Source organism: Arachis ipaensis, chromosome B05 (assembly GCF_000816755.2).
Source record: "Arachis ipaensis cultivar K30076 chromosome B05, Araip1.1, whole genome shotgun sequence".
NCBI lineage: Eukaryota > Viridiplantae > Streptophyta > Magnoliopsida > Fabales > Fabaceae > Arachis > Arachis ipaensis.
Window position 1 is genome coordinate 19943164 of NC_029789.2, and position 22461 is coordinate 19965624.

Consider the following 22461-nt stretch of genomic DNA (forward strand, 5'->3'; position numbering starts at 1 on the left):
GAGCGGAAGAAGAAACGCCATGGTTTGAAGAGATAAAAAAGGAAGATGAGGATGAGAAGAAGCATAAGGAGAAGGATGACAGTAACAACGGTTTGTAGCGTAGCCATCGTGATCGGTCTCTTCTTCTCTTTGTCTTCTCTCTCTTACACCTTACTCTCTTCTTCAGATTGGGTATTTGGGTTTGGGTTTGGGTTTGCGACAACCTCGCCTATGCTTTGAAATAGTCACTCTCTCTTCTCTTTTTCTTACATCCTATCAACCCACATTCACTTTTTCTTCTGCAAATTTCAAATTACTATTTATTATTTACTTCCAACATTGATATTATCAATCAATATTCTTAAATTAATCGCCTTATATTGATTTATTTGTATATTACTTTTATTCTTTTACCGTTTACTTAGGAGTAGAAAACAAGAATTATGGACTCAATTCCATCTCTTTTAGGTGTTATACATCAAACAATTTTCTTTTCAAATAGACTTACTTATTAGAGATTGGATGGCTACTTTGACAAGGAAAACAATCAAAGGAAACGTGAATTTAATATTTGAGCGAGCGAGCGAGCTAGGGTTGGTTCATTGTAGAGAGTACAAGCATTTTATGATTTTTATCGGGTACATGTGTACAATGTAATTATAACCGGTATATAAATATACATGTGATATAATTTATTTTTAACGTATATTTATATTTCATAGTGTTCTTTGAATTCGTCTATGCTCTGCTAGAATTTTATTGTATTGCCTCCATGGTTTTATTTTTTGTTGCCTTTTCTTCGTCAAAGTCTTTTTCATTTTGATACGTCTTTCAAATATTTGTGATATGAAAAATTCAAGTATTATTTAGAAGATATTAATTTATATTTTTAAAATATTTTAATTTAATTTAATGTATTTTAATTTTATTTATTTAATTATTAGATTGGCCTTATGTTTGTGAGTTCAGGATTTTTTATATTTTAATCTAATAATAGGCTATAAATACCTCATAAATTAGGTTAGTCATAATATAGAATGATTTAGAGGTTTGAATACCCCTTCTTTGATTTCGTGATAAAATCATAGTGTGGACAATTGAGGTTGAGAAGACCCTCTCTTATTGCATTGGGGAATTGAGTAGAAGGTTGAGAAGTTCTCTCGATTCAATTTTCAAACTATGGCGTTGACAAGTTAGGTTAAAGAATCCCTTTCTTGTTGCGTCAAGAAATTGGGTAGAAAGTAGAGTGATTCTCTTTGTACTCAATTTCAACCTATCCTTTTTGTTTTTATTTCAATTACAATTTATCTTTTCTATTCAATTTCAATTCTTGTCTTTTTTATCCTTTTATTTCTTTATTATTTAGTATCAGAGCTCAAGTATTAGATTAATTCTTATTAATCTATATTTGATCTCTTTTTAATAAAACAAAAAAAGAGTCCAGTGTCTGTCACGTCTTTCTTTATGTTCTTGTGTTCGAGTTTTTTGTTTGCGTTTCATTATTATTTTGTCATTATTGTTGATTTTATTATTTAAAAAATAAAAAAACATACAATGCTAAAAAAAGAAAAAATATACAAAAAAAAAGTATCTTCCTTGTAATTATTGTCCTTTTCATATACTATTTTTCACTTACAAGATTCGAAGACGAATCCTTTTTGAAGAGGATGAGAATGATACGTGCTTCAAATGTTCGTGATACGAAGAGTTCAAGTGTTATTTAGAAGATATTAGTTTATATTTTTAGAATGTTTTAATTTAATTCGATGTATTTTGATTTTATTTATTTAATTATCAGATTGGTCCTTATGTTTGTGGGCTCAAAATTTTTTATATTTTAACCTAATAAGAGGCTATAAATACGTCATAAATTAGGGTAGTCATAGTACAGAATGATTTAGAGGTTTGAAACTCCCTTTTTGGCTTCGTGATGAAACCATGGTGTGTACAATTGAGCTTGAGGAGTCTCTCTTATTGCATCGGGGAATTGAGTAAAAGGTTGAGGAGCCCTTCGATTCAATTATCAAACTATGGCATTGACAAATTAGGTTGAGGAGTCCCTTTCATGTTGCGTCAAGAAATTGAGTAAAAAATAGAGTGATTCTCTTTGTATTCAATTTCAACCTATCTTTTTTTTTTTATTTAAATTATAATTTATGTTTTTTTATTCAATTCTTTGTTCTTCTTTTATCATAAAAAAAGAGTTCAGTATCTGTCGCGTTTTTCTTTAAGTTATTGTGTTCTGGTTTTCATTTGCGTTTTATTATTGTTTTGTCCTTATTGTTGATTTTATTGCTTAAAAAAAAGCATACAGTGAAAAAAAATATATATATACAAAAAGGAAAAGAAAAATAAATTATCTTCCTTGTAATTATTGTCCTTTTCATATACTATTTTTTTAGCCATAAGATTCGAGGACGAATTTTTTTTTTGAAGAAGAGGAGAATGATACGTACTTCAAATGTTCGTGATATGAAGAGTTCAAGTGTTATTTAGAAGATATTAGTTTATATTTTTATAATGTTTTAATTTAATTTGATATATTTTGATTTTGTTTATTTAATTACTATATTGGGCCTTATGTTTGTGGGCTCAGGGTTTTCTATATTTTAACCTAATAATAGGCTATAAATACCTCATAATTTAGGATAGTCATAGTATAGAATGATTTAGAGGTTTGAAAACCCCCACTTTAGTTTTGTGATGAAATCATAGTGTGAACAATTGAGGTTGAGGAGTCCCTCTCTTGTTGCATCGGGGAATTGAGTAGAAGGTTGAGGAGTTTATTTGATTCAATTTTCAAACTATGGCGTTGACAAGTTAGGTTGAGGATTCCCTTTCTTGTTGCGTTAAGAAATTGGATAAAAAGTAGAGTGATTCTCTTTGTACTCAATTTCAACATATTCTTTTTGTTTTTATTTCAATTAAAATTTATTTTTTCTATTCAATTTCAATTCTTATCTTATTTATCATTTTAGTTCTTTATCATTTGGTATCAGAGCTTAGATTATAGATTAATTCTTATTAATCTATATTTGATCACGTTTTAATAAAAAAGAAAAAAGAGTCCAGTGTCTGTCGCGTCTTTCTTTATGTTCTTGTATTCGTGTTTTTCGTTTGCATTTTATTATTGTTTTGTCATCATTGTTAATTTTATTGTTTAATAAATAAAAAAAACATACAATGCAAAAAAAAAATACAAGGAAAAAAACAAAAAAAGAAAGTAAGAAAGTATCTTCCTTGTAATTATTGTCCTTTACATATACTATTTTTCACCTACAAGGTTTGAGGCCGAATCTTTTTTGAAGAGGAGGAGAATGATACATGTTTCAAATATTCGTGATATGAAGAGTTCAAGTGTTATTTAGAAGATATTAGTTTATATTTTTAGAATATTTTAATTCAATTTGATGTATTTTGATTTTGTTTATTTAATTACTAGATTGGATCTTATGTTTGTGGGCTCAAGATTTTCTATATTTTAACCTAATAAGAGGCTATAAATAACTCATAAACTAGGATAGTCATAGTATAGAATGATTTAGAGATTTGAAAAATTCCCCTTTTTGGTTTCGTGATGAAACCATGGTGTGGACAATTGAGGTTGAGTAGTCCCTCTCTTGTTGCATCGAAAAATTTAGTAGAAGGTTGAGGAGCCCTTTCAATTCAATTCTCAAACTATGGCGTTGACAAGTTAGGTTGAGGAGTACCTTTCATGTTGCATCAAGAAATTGGGTAAAAAGTAGAGTAATTCTCTTTGTACTCAATTTCAACCTATCTTTTTTATTTTTGTTTCAATTACAATTTATGTTTTTTATTCAATTTCAATTTTTATGTTGTTTATCTTTAATTTCTTTATCATTTGTTATCAGAACTCAGGTATTAGATTATTTGTTATTAATCTATAAAATTGTTCTTCTTTTATCATAAAAAGAGAGTCCAGTATTTGTCGCGTCTTTCTTTAAGTTATTGTGTTCATGTTTTTGTCTTCGTTTCATTATTGTTTTGTCATTATTGTTGATTTTATTGCTTAAAAAATAAAAAAAATACAGTGCAAAAAAAAAACAAAAAAAAAAGAAAAATATATAGAAAAAGAGAATGAAAAAAAATTATCTTCCTTGTAATTATTGTCATTTTCATATACTATTCTTTTACCTACAAGATTCGATGACGAATCTTTTTTGAAGAGGAGGAGAATGAAACGTGTTTCAAATGTTCGTGATATGAAGAGTTCAAGTATTATTTAGAAGATATTAGTATATATTTTTAGAATGCTTTAATTTAACATGATATATTTTGATTTTGTTTATTTAATTATTAGATTGGGCATTATGTTTGTGGGCTCAGGGTTTTCTATATTTTAACCTAATAATAGGTTATAAATACCACATAAATTAGAGTAGTCGTAGTATAGAATGATTTAGAGGTTTGAAAACTCCTTTTTTGGTTTCGTGATGAAACTATGGTGTGGACAATTGAGGTTGAGGAGTCTCTCTCTTGTTGCATCAGAAAATTGAGTAGAAAGTTGATGAGTCTCTTCGATTCAATTCTTTAACTATGACGTTGACAAGTTAAGTTGACGAGTCCCTTTCATGTTGCATATTTTACTGTTTAAAAAAATAAAAAAAAACATACAATGCAAAAAAAAGAGAGAGAGAAAAATATACAAAAAAAAAACAAAAATTATCTTCCTTGTAATTATTGTGCTTTTCATATACTATGTTTTTACCTACAAGATTCGAGGACGAATCTTTTTTGAAGAGGAAGAGAATGATACGTGCTTCAAATGTTCGTGATATGAAGAGTTCAAATGTTATTTATAAGATATTAGTTTATATTTTTAGAATGTTTTAATTTAATTTGATATATTTTGATTTTGTTTATTTAATTACTAGATTGGACCTTATGTTTGTGAGCTCAGTTTTTTCTATATTTTAACCTAATAATAGGCCATAAATACCTCATAAATTAGGATAGTTGTAGTATAGAATGATTTAGAGGTTTGAAAATCCCCATCTTGGTTTCGTGATAAAACCATGGTGTGGACAATTGAGGTTGAGGAGTTCCTCTCTTGTTGCATCGGCGAATTGAGTAGAAGGTTGAAAAGTCCTCTCGATTCAATTTCCAAACTATGGCGTTGACAAGTTAGGTTAAGGAATCCCTTTCTTGTTGCGTCAAGAAATTGGGTAGAAAGTAAAGTGATTCTCTTTGTACTCAATTTCAACCTATTCTTTTTGTTTTTATTTCAATTAAAATTTATCATTTCTATTCAATTTCAATTCTTGTCTTATTTATCCTTTTATTTCTTTATCATTTGGTAACAGAGCTTAGGTTTTAGATTAATTCTTATTAATCTATATTTGATCTCGTTTTAATATAAAAAAAGATCCAGTGTCTGTCGCGTCTTTCTTTATGTTCTTGTATTCGTATTTTTCGTTTGCGTTTCATTATTGTTTAGTCATCATTATTTATTTTATTGTTTAAAAAATAAAATAAAAAAAACACAATGCAAAAAAAAAAAATAAAAGGAAAACAAAAAAAAACAAAGAAAGAAAGAAAGTATCTTTCTTGTAATTATTGTTCTTTTCATCTACTATTTTTTACCTACAAGATTCGAGGACGAATCTTTTTTGAAGAGGAGGAAAATGATTCGTACTTCAAATATTCGTGATATGAAGAGTTCAAGTGTTATTTAGAAGATATTAGTTTATATTTTTAGAATGTTTTAATTTAATTTGATATATTTTGATTTTATTTATTTAATTACTAGATTTGGCCTTATGTTTGTGGGCTCAGGATTTTCTATACTTTAACCTAATAAGAGGCTATAAATACCTCATAAACTAGGGTTGTCGTAGTACAGAATGATTTAAAGGTTTGAAAATCTCCTTTTTGGTTTCGTGATGAAACCATGGTATGGACAATTGAGGTTGACGAGTCCCTCTCTTGTAGCATCGGGGAATTGAGTAGCAGGTTGAGGAGCCCTTTCGATTAAATTTTCAAACTATGGCGTTGACAAGTTAGGTTGAGGAGTCTCTTTTATGTTGCGTCAATAAAATTGGGTAGAAAGTAGAGTGATTCTCTTTGTACTCAATTTCAATCTATCTTTTTTATTTTTGTTTCAATTGCAATTTATGTTTTTTCATTCAATTTCAATTTTTATCTTGTTTATTTTTAATTTTTTTATCATTTGTTATCAGAGCTCAGGTATTAGATTATTTTTTATTAATCTATATTTATTCTTCTTTTATCATAAAAAGAGAGTGCAGTATCTGTCGTGTCTTTCTTTAAGTTATTGTGTTCTTATTTTCGTTTGCGTTTCATTATTATTTTGTCATTATTGTTGATTTTATTGCTTAAAAAATAAAAAAAGCATATAGTGCATAAAAAAAGAAAAAAAAAATAAAAATATTTACAAAAAGAGAAAGAAAAAAATTATCTTCCTTGTAATTATTGTCCTTTTCATATACTATTTTTTTACCTACAATATTCGATGACGAATCTTTTTTGAAGAGGAGGAGAATGATACGTGCTTCAAATATTCGTGACATGAAGATTTCAAGTGTTATTTAGAAGATATTAGTTTATATTTTTAGAATGATTTAATTTAATTTGATGTATTTTGATTTTGTTTATTTAATTACTAAATTGGGCCTTATGTTTGTGGGCACAGGGTTTTCTATATTTTAACCTAATAATAGATTACAAATATCTCATAAATTGGGTTAATCGTAGTATAGAATGATTTAGAGGTTTGAAAATCCCTTTTTTGGTTTCATGATGAAACCATGGTGTGGACAATTGAGGTTGAGGAGTCTCTCTCTTATTGCATCAAGGAATTGAGTAGAAGGCTGAGGAGTCTCTTCGATTCAATTTCTAAACAATGGCGTTGACAAGTTAGGTTGAGGAGTCCTTTCTTGTTGCGTCAAGAAATTGGGTAGAAAGTAGAGTGATTCTCTTTGTAATCAATTCTAACCTATCCTTTTTGTTTTTATTTTAATTACAATTTATCTTTTCTATTCAATTTCAATTCTTGTCTTGTTTATCCTTTTATTTCTTTGTCACATCTTCTTCTACTTTATTCTCTTAATTTCTTTTCTGTGTCTAATTCATCCCCACTTGGATAAATCACTCAAACTAAGCACAAAATATATCATAAAATATGGGTTTATCAACCTCCCCACACTTAAACAATAGCATGTCCTCATGCTAAATCCAAGGTAATAAGTAAGGTTAAAGTAATGGAATGTCATGCAATGTAACCTATTCTAAAATGCAACTACCTAAATGAGTCATGCAACTCTAATTTATTCACTCATATATAAAGCTTACAGGTAGTTAAATTAATTCACATCCTCAAGGACACATATATATATATATATATATATATATAGCCAAGCCTTAGATATTCAATAAGCACTTTTACAATTGAGATGGGAGAAAAAGCATTTTATGAACTTGCAAGACAATTAGAAATTCAAACAGAGATAAATGTTAATGAGCTATTGAACTCTCACTGGATTTGTGTTTACTCTCTAGTCACTCAGTGTTTATTGGGTTAATACTCTATTCCTCTTTTTATTCTTCCTTTCTATAACTTTGTTCTTCATCTAACCAATCAACAATTATAGAATACAGTCATACCAAAAATTATGAGGTCTTTAATTAAGGTTGTAATGGGGCCCAGGTAAAGGTGAGGATATATGTATAAGGCTAAGTGAGCTAATAAGTGAATCTTTAATTAGACTAAGATCTCACCTAACATACATACTTAGTAAAACAAAACTTCTTTTACCTATTTTCCCATATTTTCCCACTTGATGTTACATGCTCATGTTTCAATTTTTTTTATTCTTTTATCCCATGTGCATTGCTTTTATTTTTGCATTTGGGGAATTCTTTTGTATCCCTTTTATTAAATGCTGAAAAATAACTTCTCTCTTTTTTTTAATGCACATGGTAATTTAATCACTTTGATTTCTCATGAGCATGCTTCCCAAAATTTCTTAGTTTGAGTTATTTTATTCTTTTCAACTATTCTACCTTTTGTTTTTATCATCCATGTTCCTAATAGGTTTCCCGTATTTAAACTATTTATATTTTTCTATCTTAAGCTAACCAAGGATTCAACTTGGGATTTTATTTTATTTTCCTGCTTAAGGCTAGTAGTGTGGCTAATAGAATAAAAAGGGATTTAAAGGCTCAAGGGGGCTAACAAGGGTGGTGTAAAAGGTAGGTTATTTTGGGATAAGTGAGCTAAATTCAAATAATGGCCTCAATCATTCTTTTGGTATGTATCTATATTCTATATTCTATATTCTATAATTGGACATATAGATTAAAACAAAGTAAATAACATCAGAATATAAAAGAAGGGCGGAACACACAGGAATAAAAATTATAGTTTGAATGTAACCATACAATTAAGCTCAAAACTCACAGGCTGTGTATTCTCTAGCTCAAAAATCATTTATCACTTATGTATGTCATGCAGGTTTAGTTAAAAATTCTCATTATTCTCAATGTAAAAATTATATTGAATGGCTTTAAAGTTCTAGTGTTTCTCCTTGATGAAATGTTGTTAACTTAACTACATGATGCAATGCGATATATACAAGGTTTATGGATTTAAGTCTGTTAAAGGCTCTAGTTTACTTCCTTTTTATATTTCAATTTAAACTAAGCTATCTTATGCTAAAAAGGGTAAACTATACTAATTAATCCACAATTTTCTATAACTAATAAATTAGAACTGCAACTAAACTAAATAACTAAAAATATGAACTAAAGTGCAGCATGTAGAAATAGAGTAAAAATACATAAAATAAGCAATGTATAAGTACTCAGAAAATAAAAAATAAAAATAAAGAGAAAAATACAGAAAAATATCCAAAATAAAAGAAAAAGAGTCTGTAGTGGTTCACCAAAATAATACGCCAGAGATGGCGACCTCTCCACACTTAAAATGAAGCATCGTCTCTGATGCTCACTCAAGCAGGGTGTGAAGGGGTGTCATCACTAGAAGGGATGGTAGCTGGTGTCTCTGTGGTGGCTGGCTGGGGGTCTGGCTGCTGTAGATAAGGGGCTGTCTGAATGGGGATCTCAGGGTCTACAGCCTGGATCTGCTGGGGTGCTGCCTGCTGGGTGTCTGCCTGCTCTGCCTCTCCCTGGGGATGGGTCTCTGCCTCGGGCGCATCTGCCTCCTCCTCAGATGCCTCAGAAGGTGTGTCTGGCTCGGAGGAAATGTCGCCGGATCGTATCATCAGCTTCAGGTGCTCGTAGCGTCGCTTGTTGTGATGCTCCATCTGGTCAAGTCGTCGAAACAAGCGGTGCACCAGATGATAGACAGGATCTGTGGCAGGTGGAGGTGCAGTGGTGGTGGCAGGTGTAGATGGTGCAGCAGTGGAGGAAGATGGACCGGCAGATGGTGTAGCCGTATCATCAGCAGTGGCAGTCAGGAATGGGGGTCTGTAGCCCAAGGCCAGGAAGTCCCTGCTGTGCGGGATAAGCTTCTTGCACTCTGCAGTAGGTGGCCTCTCATCAGCATCCTCCCATGGCACGTCAGCTCGACGGCCCAGCTGTGTAACCAGATAGGGAAAGGGAAGAGTTCCGCAGACGTGGACCCTGGCCATGTAGTGTCGGATAAAGCGTGGCAGGTACAGGTCCTTGCCCTCCATCACACACCAAAGGAGGGTGATCATAGCGGCTGGTATCTCAGTCTCGTGAGTACTCGGCATGATGTAGTTGCTGAATATCTGATGCCATAGCCGAGCCTCATCGTTCAGGTAGATCCGCTTGATCCCTTTGGGCATGGTGGTGTTCTGACCCATGATCCAAGGAACTGATGGGTCAAGGGCAATCCGGGCCTTGACTACATCCCAGTCAAACTTCATGAAGCGCATATCCTCTTCAGCTTTCTGATAGCCATCTGTCTGATCAGTCTTAGGCAGAAGTTTCAGAACCTCTTCTATTGCCTTCTCAGTAACCAATATCTGCTTCCCTCTGAGGTTTACTGCATCTAGGGAAGTTTTGAAGTAGTTACAGTAGAATTCCCTAACCCAAGATGCATTAACCTCAGTCAGAGGTATCTCCAGAAAGAACCAGCCTCGTTGTTTGATCTGATCAGAGGTGTATTGTTGGAGTTCTTCTGGGATCTTCAAAGTCCGCTCCAGGTATAGGTTCCTGGAGTTTGCAAACACCGGATACTTCAGCTCACAGTATCGGTTTGCAAACTTTACTGGGTCAGTGGCGGGAAGTAGTTGGTCGGCCTTCTCCTGCGGGGTAAAGGCTTTCTCCCGCAAGGAGGCGTCGTGCATGAGGTCGATGATAGACACGGAGGCTTCGCCTCGTTTCCTTTTGCCAGTAGTGGCCTTGCCTTTGCCCCGTCTCTGGGAATCTGACATCCTGAAAAATAGAAAACCAGGATATAGTAAAAATAGGAAAGCAAATAGGCAAATAGTCAAAGAAAACACAAAGTGGCAAAGGAGCAATAGGATAATGAATATGAGTTAAATAGAATGTGCATTTAGGATTGTATAGGATTGAAAAGTCGGAAAAGAAGAAATCACAATCCAAAATGTAATTGAATGCAAGTTAAATAGAAAAATTAACATCATGCCTTGGTTAGAATGCTAAAATAAAGTGAAAAAGAAGTTTTGAAAAGGTTAGGTTGGTTAGAGTTAAAATTAGTGAGTCGGTGAAAAATGTGTTAAAGTAAGAGGCATAATGAAAATAGTCCAAGTAACAAGTAATCACAGGTAGGAGCTATAGGAAACTCATATTCAAACAAATAAAACAGTATGATGATGATTCAAATAGAGATAAAGAAAGCAAAAATAGGAATCAAACATCAAAATTGCAGTTTAGGAACCAGGAAATCAAAGAGGATAAGAATGCATGCCCTGGCATTCATGGAATGGTTTGGTTAAGGTAGTGGAGAATAGAGATCAAAATTCCAAAACCAAAACATGAATGAAAGTAAAAAAGATTTATAAAAATTTGGGCAGCATTCCGGCTAAAAATGGATTTTTCCGGAAAATAAACAGCAATCAAACAGTTCATATGAATTAAAAAATCAAGCTGCAGTTACATATAATGAATATAAGCATGAAAATTCAGTGTAAAGAGCAGCAAATGCAGGAAAGTACAGCATATGAACATGAACACATCAACAGCAGAATTGCACATTTGATAAAACAGAAACAAGAACAGTGCAAGTAAACAGACCTAAATCCACTAACCACATCCTAGGCTACCTAACAACCTAAAATCCACTACAACATGCATATCTAACTATCCTAACATGAACATAAACGGAAAAAAATGAGAATAAACTACGAACGGATAAAAGGGATTGCGTGTTGCGGAACCTGGAAGGCGAAAGAAGGAGGTTGGGGTACAGAGGTGGCTGGGGGGGTGGCGTCAGGGTGGTGGCGCGGTGGTGGCTGGGTGGTGGTGGTTGAGGGTTGGGGAAGAAGAGAGGGAGAAGAGGAAGTGGGGGGGGCTGCGCGAATGTAGGGTTTCGCGTGACTGGGGGGGTTATATTTTTGAATCCACGCGGCCGCGTGGGGCACGCAGTCGCATGGCTGGAGCGAAAAAGGTGGTTGACGCGATCGCATGGGTGACGCGATCGTGTAGAGGGCAAAAAGAGTAAATGACGCGATCGCATGGGGCATGCGATCGCGTCGCTGGAATTTGTGCTAAATGCACGAATCCAGCGTCGTTCCAGCATAACTCTCTGTCTCCTAGGGGGTGTTCGTGCAATTCATGCGATGCGGTCGCGTCGCTCACGCGGTCGCGTGGGATTAGTTGTGTGCATGTGACGCGATCGTATGGGGCATGCGATCGCGTGGGCCATTTTGTGCTAGACGCACAACGGCCGCACGATTCCAGCCTAACTTTATGGACGTTGGATGTTTACGCCGATCTCCAGGTCACGCGGCCGCGTGGATGACGCGGTCGCGTGGGAAGTGTGGTTCGCCATTTGACGCGATCGCATGGATGATGCGGTCGCGTCGCGCACCCCCTTTTTTTTTATACATGAAAAATGCAGAATGCAATGACTAATATGAGTGATATGCAAAATTCCAGGTTCAATATAATAAAACAAAACAAAACTTGAAAACAAATAAAACTAAATAAAAATTAAAGAGAAACGATCATACCATGGTGGGTTGTCTCCCACCTAACACTTTTAGTTAAAGTCCTTAAGTTGGACATTTGAAGAGCTTCCTGTTATGGTGGCTTGTGTTTAAATTCATCCAGAAATTTCTACCAGTGCTTGGAATGCCAATATCCTCCGGGGTCCCAAACTAGGCATGTAAAGCTTCTGAGCAGCTTCAAACAGATCTTCAGGCTCCCGGGGTGACGAATGTCAGAATAGATTCCAGGATCCCAAGCCTTGTTTTTAAACCTGCCTCCGTCTTGATCTCCATGTTTCCATCCGGGCGGTTTAAAAAGTAAATTCTCACCATGGTAACCAAACATTTTCCGAGATCCATCCGATTGATTTTGATGCCAATCCGTGCACTTCGAGTTGAAGTGTGGAACCTTATTGAACCTTGTGCACCAGCTCTGAGCACGAGCCATTTCCCTCTTATTCTTAAAGCCACAGAGAGCTCTAAGCTGGCCATCTGCTTCAAGCAAACTGTATTCAAGTGAAAAAGTAAAGTTAAAGGTTAAGGATTGTACCCACTTGAAGCTTGTATTAGGTGGTAATGGCCTTGGAATAGGTGTTTCCAGTGGTTTTGTAAGTTCTACTCCCTGATAATCTTCTGTGAATTCCTCCACTTCCTTGCAAGGATCTTCAAATGCATCATCACCCTGGTCAAAGTCTTCTACGTCTTCCTCATCACTTGAGTCATAGATTGGAGGTTGAGAGAAATCTACCTCTGCATCATCTTCGTATTCATTTGGGAAAGATTCGTCAATCTTAGAGAACTCACTTGCAGATGTAAGTTCATTACTAAGAGAGTTTGACTTGTGACTATCATCATCAAGGGAATTTGTGTCTTGGGTTATTCTGTTTAGTTCTTCATAAACGACTTGCCTTGGGGATTGTGCAATATCCTCCTTAGCATCAACTGTAACGTCCTTGACAGAGTTCTCTCTGAATTCCCATGGAGGTTCAGCGTCTCCTAGATCTTCAACCAACTCTTCTTCTTGTATAATGACAGCTTCTTCTACTTGTTCGAGTATGAATTCATGCTCTGTCTTGTCCACTGGAGTTTCTAATATCTCCTTCATGCTACGCTCTTCATTAGATTGTCCACATGGGACTGTGGTTGGTCCTTGAATGTTCGTGCGTCTAGAAACTAATTGAATCACTGCTTGCTCCAGTTGTCGAATAGTTGCTTGAAGTTTATTTACTGTTGCCTTGAGGCGAACCTCTGATTCTCAGGGTGATGGATTTGGATATGAAACATAGGGAAGTGGTGGTGCTTGGGAGTGATTGGATTGGAACTGGGGTGAAAAAGGATCATACGGTGGCGAATGGTGAAGAGAATCTTGTGAGTGGGGCGGTTCGAGGTTATGTTGAGAGGTTGGTCTATGGGCACGGGGTGGGGCTTGTTGGTAGTTAAAAGGTTGTCCACCATATCTATCAGCTGGGTATGCATTGTAGAATGGTCGTTGTCCATGATATCTTGGAGGGTGTTGTTGCCTAAAGGGTTGATTAGATCCTCTTGGCTCCATTCATCCTTGATTGGTCTGACCTTGATGCATATTCCTGCTTTAACTTCTATTTCCTTCAACAAAGTTAGAACCAAACTCAAAGCGAGAGGGGTGAGAGTTCATAGTAGCAAATAAAATTAAAAAGGAAAAACAAAAATAAATAAACAAGTAAAAGAAAAATATGTACAATAACCAATAATAAGGCACACGTTAGCAGTTCCCCGGCAACAGCGCCATTTTGACGAGCGAGAATTTTTGCCAGTAAAGAATGTCATAAAAACAGTCGCGTTGTAGATATAGTCTCTAAACCAACAAAAATCCCTTTCGTGCAAACGTTTTGATTGTCACAAGTAACAAACCCGTTTTAAATTTGATAACCGAGTATTTAAACTCGGGTCGTCTTCTCAAGGAACTGCAGGGAAGTATGTTCTTATTATTGGTTATGGAGATTTTTAAATTTGGGGTTTCAAGAATGAGGAACGAGTAATTTGATGACAAGTAAATTAAATGGCAATTAGAATAAATAAATAACTGTAAAGCAAACTTTTGGCAAGGTATGAGAAATTAGAGGTCCTATCCTAGCTATCCTTATCAATGATGATGATGGTTGAATCTTAATTCCACTTTGTTAACCTTTACTAAGATAAAGGAAGGTCAAGGGGTTAATTGGTTTGATCTTCGAATCCTATTTATTTCCTAAGAAAAGATTGGGATTATAGAAGTTCAATTCAATTAACAAAGATAACAATTATCGATCACGTTTGAGTTTGATAACTCCTAAGTTACTGATTTCTTAACCAAGACCAAAAGGAGAAAAGTAAATCTACTTGGAATAAGGATGTCTTCAGAGTAAAAGCAACAATAGCATAAATAAAAGAAATCAATATGAAACTGAAATACCTCAATTAACATTAATAAAAGAGCAATCTGTAACATGAAAGGATTCATAAAGTGGCTTGCAGAAGTAAATAAAAGGAATATTTAACCTGATCAAAAGAGATAACCCTGAAAGTGAATAAAAATCCTAATTCTAAATTCTAATCCTAAAGAGATAGAGAATCTCTCTCTAAACTAAATCTAAATCATGAAAACTAAACTAAAGTGGAGTCTCCCCCTGAATGGATGCATTCTCTCACTTCATAACCTCTGGTTTATACCTTCTGGACTTGGATTTGGGCCAAAAAGGGCTTCAGAATTCGCAATGAGCATTTTCTGCAATTTCTGGTGCGTAGCCTCTGTCACGCGTCCGCGTGGGTCACGCGGTCGCGTCATTAGGAGCTTTTTTCTTGCCACGCGGTCGCGTCAGTCATGTGGCCGCGTCGCTATTGATTCGCGCTTGGCACGCGATCGCGTCGTCCATGCGATCGCATGGATGCCAGTTTCTTCAGAACTCCGTTTTGCACTTTCCTTCCATTTTTGTATGTTTCCTTTCCATCCTTTGAGTCATTCCTGCCTTAGAAGATCTGAAACTACTCAACACACTAATCACGGCATCGAATGGAATTAAAGGTGATTAAAATAATTAATTTAAAAGCATAGGAAATATGTTTTTCACATACATCACATAATAAGGAAGGGAAAGTAAAACCATGCAATTAACATGAATAAGTGGGTGAAGGATTGAATAAATCACTCAAACTAAGCACAAAATATATCATAAAATATGGGTTTATCATATATCCTAGCTCAAAAAATAAAGCGTTGTTGGCATAAGATTGTCAGATAGCAGCAAGAACACAGATCTAATTCGAAGGTGGAGATTGATTTACTACAGTTTGAATTAGAGGAACTTCGTTTAACAGGAATTCATGGAGGCGACATCATTTCAGAAATAGAGGACAAATTTGAGAAAGCATTGCAAAACGAGAAATCTTATTGGAAAGATAAGTCTAGAGTCAAATGGCTCAAATTCGGTGATCAGAATACAGCTTTCTTCCATCAGAAATTTAGAAATCAAACCCGAAGAAATAAAATTTGGCAACTAACTGGCAGTGATGGTGAAGGGGCTACTTCAAATGTTGGTATTACTTCTGTGGCTGAATCTTATTTCCAGGATATCTTCTCCTCCACTTGTCATGAGAACTCTGAACCTTTGTTTACTGATTTTGAACTTAAGGTTACAGCTCACATGAACCGTAGGCTTCAAAGGCCAGTGACTATGGAAGAAGTGAAACGTGCAACATTTTGCATTCATCCTCAAAGTGCTCTAGGAGATGATGGTATGACAGCAAAATTTTTTCAAAACTTCTGGAACATACTTAGTGGTGATGTGTTTTGAACAGTTAAAAGCTTCTTTTCAGGGGGCAAAATTTTGAAGGATTTTAACCACACTCAGATCTGTCTTGTTCCCAAGATTTCTAATGCTAAAGATATGACTCAGTTAAGACCAATAAGTCTATCCTCAGTCTTTTACAAGATTATCTCTAAAGTACTTATACATAGACTTCAAGGTATGATGAATAGACTACTTAGTCCTATGCAGAGTGGTTTGATTAAAGACAGATTAATCTCTGATAATATCCTAATTGCTCATGAGTGTATGCATTACTTGAAGAACGAAAAAAAAGGGACTCGAAAATGAAATGGCGCTAAAATTAGATATGAGTAAGGCATATGATAGGGTGGAATGGCACTTTTTTTTGTTTATATTGGAGAAGTTTGGTTTTGACTCCCGGTGGATCATGTGGATTTGAGAATTAGTGACAACTTTTTCTTATTCTGTCATTGTGGAAGGACAATCCTATGATTTTTTCAAACCAAATAGAGGTATTCGACAAGGAGATCCTCTATCTCCCTATCTTTTTCTTTTCTGTGCAGAAGGTCTCTCCTTCTTGCTATACAAGGCAGAACAAAACAGACTAATTCACGGTCTTCAGATACATAGGCGATGTCCCAAGGTCAACCACCTCCTCTTTGCTGATGATTCCATCTTATTCTGTAAGGCTAATCCTGAAGCATGTTCAAACATCCTACATTTATTGAATTCTTATGAAAGCATCACTGGTCAGAGGGTAATCTTAATAAATTTGTTGTGTTCTTTAGGCACAATACTCCCTCCACTACTCGTACACTACTGGCTAACTTTATGAATATTAATCATATTGGACCTAGGATAGATACCTTCACTACAAGAAAATGAAACATTTGTAACAAAAACTTTGTAATAAATTTAAAATTATTACAAAAAATTATTTTTTGTAACAAAAATTAGTAATTGTTACATAATAATAATGTTTTGTAACAACAATACAATTTGTTACAAAACGTTTTGATATTTTGTAACGACTTGGTTTTTTTTGTTACAAATTATATTGGCTTTCGTAAGGAACCAGTTTTTTGTTGCAAAATTTTAAAATATTTTGTAACAAAAGATGAAGTTGTTGCCAAATTTTAAAATATTTTGTAACAAAATATCCATTTGTTTCAAAAACTCCAATTATTTTGTAACAAAAAATTAATTTGTCACAAAATTCAATATTGTTTGTAACAAGTTATTTGTTTGTCACAAAATACAAGAATTTTTGTAACTGAAATTTTTTTTTTTAAAATGTTAAAATCTTTAAGATAATTTTAAAAATATCTATTCATATCTATCATTATTCTTTTTATAAAATCCTAATTTCTAACTCTAATTCCTAAATTAATTTCAAAACCCTAATTTTCCCAATTTTTATCCCTAACAGCCGCAGCCTCACCCTCCTTCAACGTAAGAGACACACACAACATACCCTTACACACAGACACGCGAAACAGAGAAGAAGAGAAGGAGAATGAGAAGACCGCGCCGGCGTCGCGCCTCACCGCCATGGAGCCGCTGTCCCACGCGTCGCCGTCGACGTTGACGAAGAGGGGAGAGAGTGAGACGTTGAGACAGAGAGCTGCTGTTGCGGGAAACGCGATAGAGGAGAGGACGCTGCCAGCTCTGTCGCGCCTGGTCGCTACCAAGCTCGCCGTTGGAGATCGCTGTTCCTTCACCACTGATGCGTCGCCGTTGGGCTACTCTGCTTCGTCTCATGACTCTCGCGTCGGCCCCTGTGTATCTCCTTCCTGGTTTGTCGCCTCCTCTGTGTGATAGCATCTCGCGTTGTTGTCGTTGTCGTCGCGCCCTCGTCCGGCGTGGCTCACCGTCACTGCTGCCTTCCCCTTGCCAGACTTTGCTTTGCCGTGCTTGGTCTCCCTCTTCTCAGGTATTTTTTTAATTTTTTTAATTTATTCAGTTATTGACTTATTGCCTCATTGGGTTGTAATTTGATTAACTAAGGAACTGATTAATATGTCGATTTCGTAAGGGTTTTAGGGTTTAGGAGTCAGGCAATTCTATCGTGTACTAACAGATTCTTTATTGTTGTTGATTATATTTGGTTGATTGTAATTTTGTTGATTCAGGCAGATTATTCAATAGTGTAATATATTGTTGTTTTATATTATTGTTGTTCTGGATGGCTTCATCAAATATACCATCAGAAACACCATCCTCCCAAATTTTGTTGGCAGATCATTCAAATTTTGTTGATACATTGTAATATATGTAGGTTTAGTAGTTGATTGATGCTTTTGTTTTTCTGATTATTAGTGTTTAGGGTTGATTTACTGCTGTTTTTATACCATTATGGTGAATTGCAGAAGCAGACGAAACCAGCATCTGCTCCCTTGAGTGGTGGTGGTGGGGGTCTTCTTGTTTCGACCATTAGTTCAGTTGGTCAGCTTCCCAGGTGAGCTCCCTTCGACCCAGTTCTTTCAGAATTTCAATGTCAATTTCAGAGTTGAAAGAGAATCATTCTGAGTTTGCACTTATTCTTGACACCAGTGGTGATAAGCTTCCTAATACATTCAACTTGGCGTACAAGAGTGTTCATGTGCATGATGTAACTGTAGGATCATATATCCTTGTTGGTGCTAGTGAGGTAAGTTATGATAGAATCTATTGTTTACCTGCCTTGCATTAATTTTGAAGTTTGAATTGGTTGAATATAATTATACCTGCAACCAACGGCTAGAGTTCTTTAGAATTTCTGGGGTTTTAATATATAGTGAAATCTGGTGTGTTTGGTTTTTTACTTAATGAGCCCAAACTGAATTAATAATGTAACAATACAGTTGATATCCAAAGATAGAAGAATTAAAGAGTGAACGGAGTTAAAACTTAATTGCCTTCAGCTTATCTTTCTCTACAATAACAAGTGTACCTATATAAGTGTGTGTTTTACTGTTCTTCAAATTAAGAGGCATAAATAATTTTGGGTAGGATGAATGGCTTTAATGGCCTTAATAGTTAATCTAAGGACATTACTATCATTCAAACACCATGTGGATGATTATGAAGGTTTTTATTTTTATTTTTTATTTAAATATCACACACATTATTGTTATATGAAAATTACAGTAGATTATCCATATATATTTTGTTTTGGAAGGGTTTTTTTCAAAATTTACTCATAGAGAACAGTAATTCTGTTAGTCCCTTTCAATTTCTTGTCTCGCTCTTCTCTGTTTTAGAAAATAATAAATTATACTAATTTTATAGCATTATTATCTATTTTTTTCACTAATAGTGTATGAAATAATGAAAATGAATTATTTAGTTATTGAAATGCTTTCTTTTTGAGAAAAAAACGAGACATATATGTAAAGACTTTAATCAGACAAGAGAGAGATAGTAAAGAAAAATATATTTTCCTATATATAGAGGGACAAATTAATAACAAGTATTCAAGTAATGACTTATTATGCCACTCTCACGGGTTTGAAATTAGAATTTTATGATGGTGGACTGATGGTTGTTGTTGTTGTTGTTGTATTATTTGGTATTTTAGAATTATTGCTGAACCTGAGTAAATTTTTTTGTTGCTGGATAACATCATTGAGTTGAATTTTGTTATTGGATAACATCACAGGGTTGAATTTTGTTGCTGGATAACATCACTGGGTTGAGTTTAATACTTGAATAGTTAAATTTGTTGTTGTGTTACTTAAAAAATCACTTAGCTAAATCTTTTGTTGCTGTAAATTTTTTTGTTCCTTTGCCAAGTATATTGATTTTTTTGTTGAATGGAAAATTTAGGATGGGTGTATAGTTTCTGTGATGAGGATATTGATGCTTTGATAAGCATGTGCTTATACCTTTGGTTGGTAATGCAATAGGGTTTTGAATATCAATAGATTGTTGATATTGGCAAAACTCTGCCATTGTTCATAGAGCTTCAAACCTTAGGTGACAGGACGTGAAGAACCATGCTTGTTTTCAATGTTGTAGGTCTCATTTAATTTGAGTTGAACTGTTTGGTTATGTTGGCTGTGTGATTTCCTCACATGTTTGTGCTAACTGAACAATTTGAAACTATAGGTACTAGAGACAGTAAAGCTCAAATTTTCTAGACAATTTTTTAGAATTGCATTAATTGACATCATATTGTTATTGTTGGTCGTCTTTTCAGGTGTGTGACACTTATTAGAAGCTTCTCCATGAGAAAGAAGATGTATGAACATGATGGAATTTGTAATTTGTAGTTTATATTTTGGAGATTTATAATTCCTTGTTTTTCTTGTCCTATGTATCTATCTAGTTCATTAGGGTTCTTCAATGTGTCTTGTTAGTTTGTACTTTAAAGTTTATATGTTAAATATTTATAAAACAATCTTAGTCAAATGAAAGATATTTGAACTATCTATGTTATTATATATTATATGAATGTTGACTTGTTGAGTAAATTAGTTAATATATTAATTAATTAAAAAATAATATAATTTTGCAAATTTTGCATTTAATTTGTAATAGTTTTATTTTTTGTTACACAAATTTTTTGTAACGGGACATACTGCAACGGCCCCTTTTTTTGTTACAAAATCTTTTTGTTTCAAAATTTCGATTTTTTGTAACAATTTTTTTGTTACAATATTGCTTTTTCTTGTAGTGCTTGGTTTGCCTTTTACAGTCTCTAAATCAAAAAAGGCTTCTTTTAGTATGATCAAAGAGAAGGTTTGGAAAAGAATCCAAGGGTGGAAGCGCAATCTTCTATCGTCGGGTGGTAGACAGGTATTGCTTAATTAAAGCAGTGGGAGAAGCTATTCCTATTTATACATTGTCTTGCTTCAAGTTGCCTGATGGTTTAATTTCAGAAATTCACTCTCTACTTTCTTAGTTCTGGTAGGACAAAAAGGTTCTGAAAGGCGGATGGCTTGGATTAGCTGGGACACTATGACTCGCTCACGAAGAGAAGGAGGCCTTGGATTTAAAGATCTCAGAATCCAAAACCTGGTGCTTTTAGGCAAACAGTTTTGGCGACTCGTAACACAGCCTACTTCCCTATTATCCAAAATCCTAAGAGGTAAATACTTTAGGAATGGTAATGCTATAACTGCGGAACTTGGAGTATTACCTTCTTTGAGATGGAGAAGCATACTGGAAGGCTGAAAGATTGTTGAAAAAGGTCTTAACTAGGTTGTGGGTACTAGAGAGAATATCTGAACCTTTGAGGATCTTTGGCTACCTCCTCCATATCTTTTAATGATTTCTGACATGCCAAACAGACAAGCTATTTCTAAGTTGGTTCCAAGAGTTAAAGACCTAATTACTGAAAACAGGAATTGGAATCAAAATCTCATTTGAGAATTATTTCCCAAAGACGTTGCAGACAGGATTTGGTCAGTTAAAATTTAGCAGAGTAGGAATAAATTGCAATGGGATTTGAACAAATCCAAGCAATATGATAAGTTTCAGGTTACAGAATTGGCTATTTATATGCAGCAGAAAAAATCGTAGATTGATATATGAAAGTTGAACTTACCTCACAAAATTAAGCTATTTATCTGGAAAGCTTTCCATGGTCGGCTTTCGGTGCTTGCTCAGATTCACCACTGCATCCCATCTATATCGCCAATATGCCCCTGCTGTCATGAAGCAACAGAAACAATTACTCATTATTTGATCGATTGCTCTAGAATCAAAGAAGTATGGTCTCATAGTTATCTTCGTGACTATCTTTCCCCTCATAGCCCTAACGACTTTTGGACATGGTAGACTGCATCAACAGAGATGCTTAACCCGTTGAAGAATACTGACCGTAATCCTCAATTGCTTGTCATCATTTGCTGGAACTACTAGAAAGCTCGCAACCAGTTAATTTTTGAAGATTCTACTTTAATGTCGTCTGCCATTCTAGCAAGCTCTGTCAAGTTGCTCCGTAAAATCCAAAGAACTCCCAGTTTAGATCGTCATCTCCATGAGGCAATCTCTTAGTTTCATTCAATTTGATTTATCATTCTTTCTTCTTTAAGATTTTTCTTCGTTTTTTGACCATGCACCGTTGGATGAATACCTTCATTGTATTGTTTTGGAAATTCTCCACCTGCTACTTTTGTTCTTTTTGAGAATGCTGCATCTAGCTTCCTTGGCATGTCTGGCAATGATCTTCGTAGCATTTCAATTGGAAAGGTTTAATTATTCATTTATCAATATATGGATTAACTTTTTACATGTTACTATATATTTCATTAATTCCTAATAAATTTAATTTGATGATTGTTAGGAAGTTTCTAAAGATTCTTTTTTGGATGAACTGAATTTGTTTCTTGGCAAGACATTTCTATTTAAGGTCAATGTAAAATTTGACAATCTCAATAAATTCCAACCATGTACCATTACTAGTTCAAGGATTTCTTACGACTCTCACCAAATGGATGTGTGTTTTTTTTTTACTGAAAATAAAAAAAAAAAAAAAAAAAAGAATTAAGAGAAAGAATAGCACTCTTCTCTAATAATAATGTCTAAACTATTAGGGGGTAGCAACCACTTTAGATATACCTGCTTGTTAA

At 34.5% G+C, this 22461-nt stretch overlaps 1 protein-coding gene and 1 long non-coding RNA gene across 3 annotated transcripts in view; one reads left to right on the plus strand and one right to left on the minus strand.

The window, feature by feature from the left end:
• Positions 1-262, minus strand: part of LOC107643270 (protein phosphatase 2C 70-like) — a 4290-nt gene extending 4028 nt beyond the window's left edge. Inside the window, 1 exon segment of the mRNA XM_016346861.2 lies at positions 5-262. Within this exon segment, the coding sequence (XP_016202347.1) occupies positions 5-107 (103 nt within the window). The 5' untranslated portion in view covers positions 108-262.
• LOC110271825 lies at positions 18458-20312 on the plus strand. Of its 2 annotated transcripts, none has more exons than XR_002362605.1 (2): positions 18458-18554; positions 20085-20312. It is a non-coding gene; the product is annotated as an uncharacterized LOC110271825 (long non-coding RNA). The 2 variants fall into 2 exon arrangements; XR_002362604.1 differs by lacking the exon at positions 18458-18554 and adding an exon at positions 19884-19993 and having other exon boundaries at positions 20085-20145.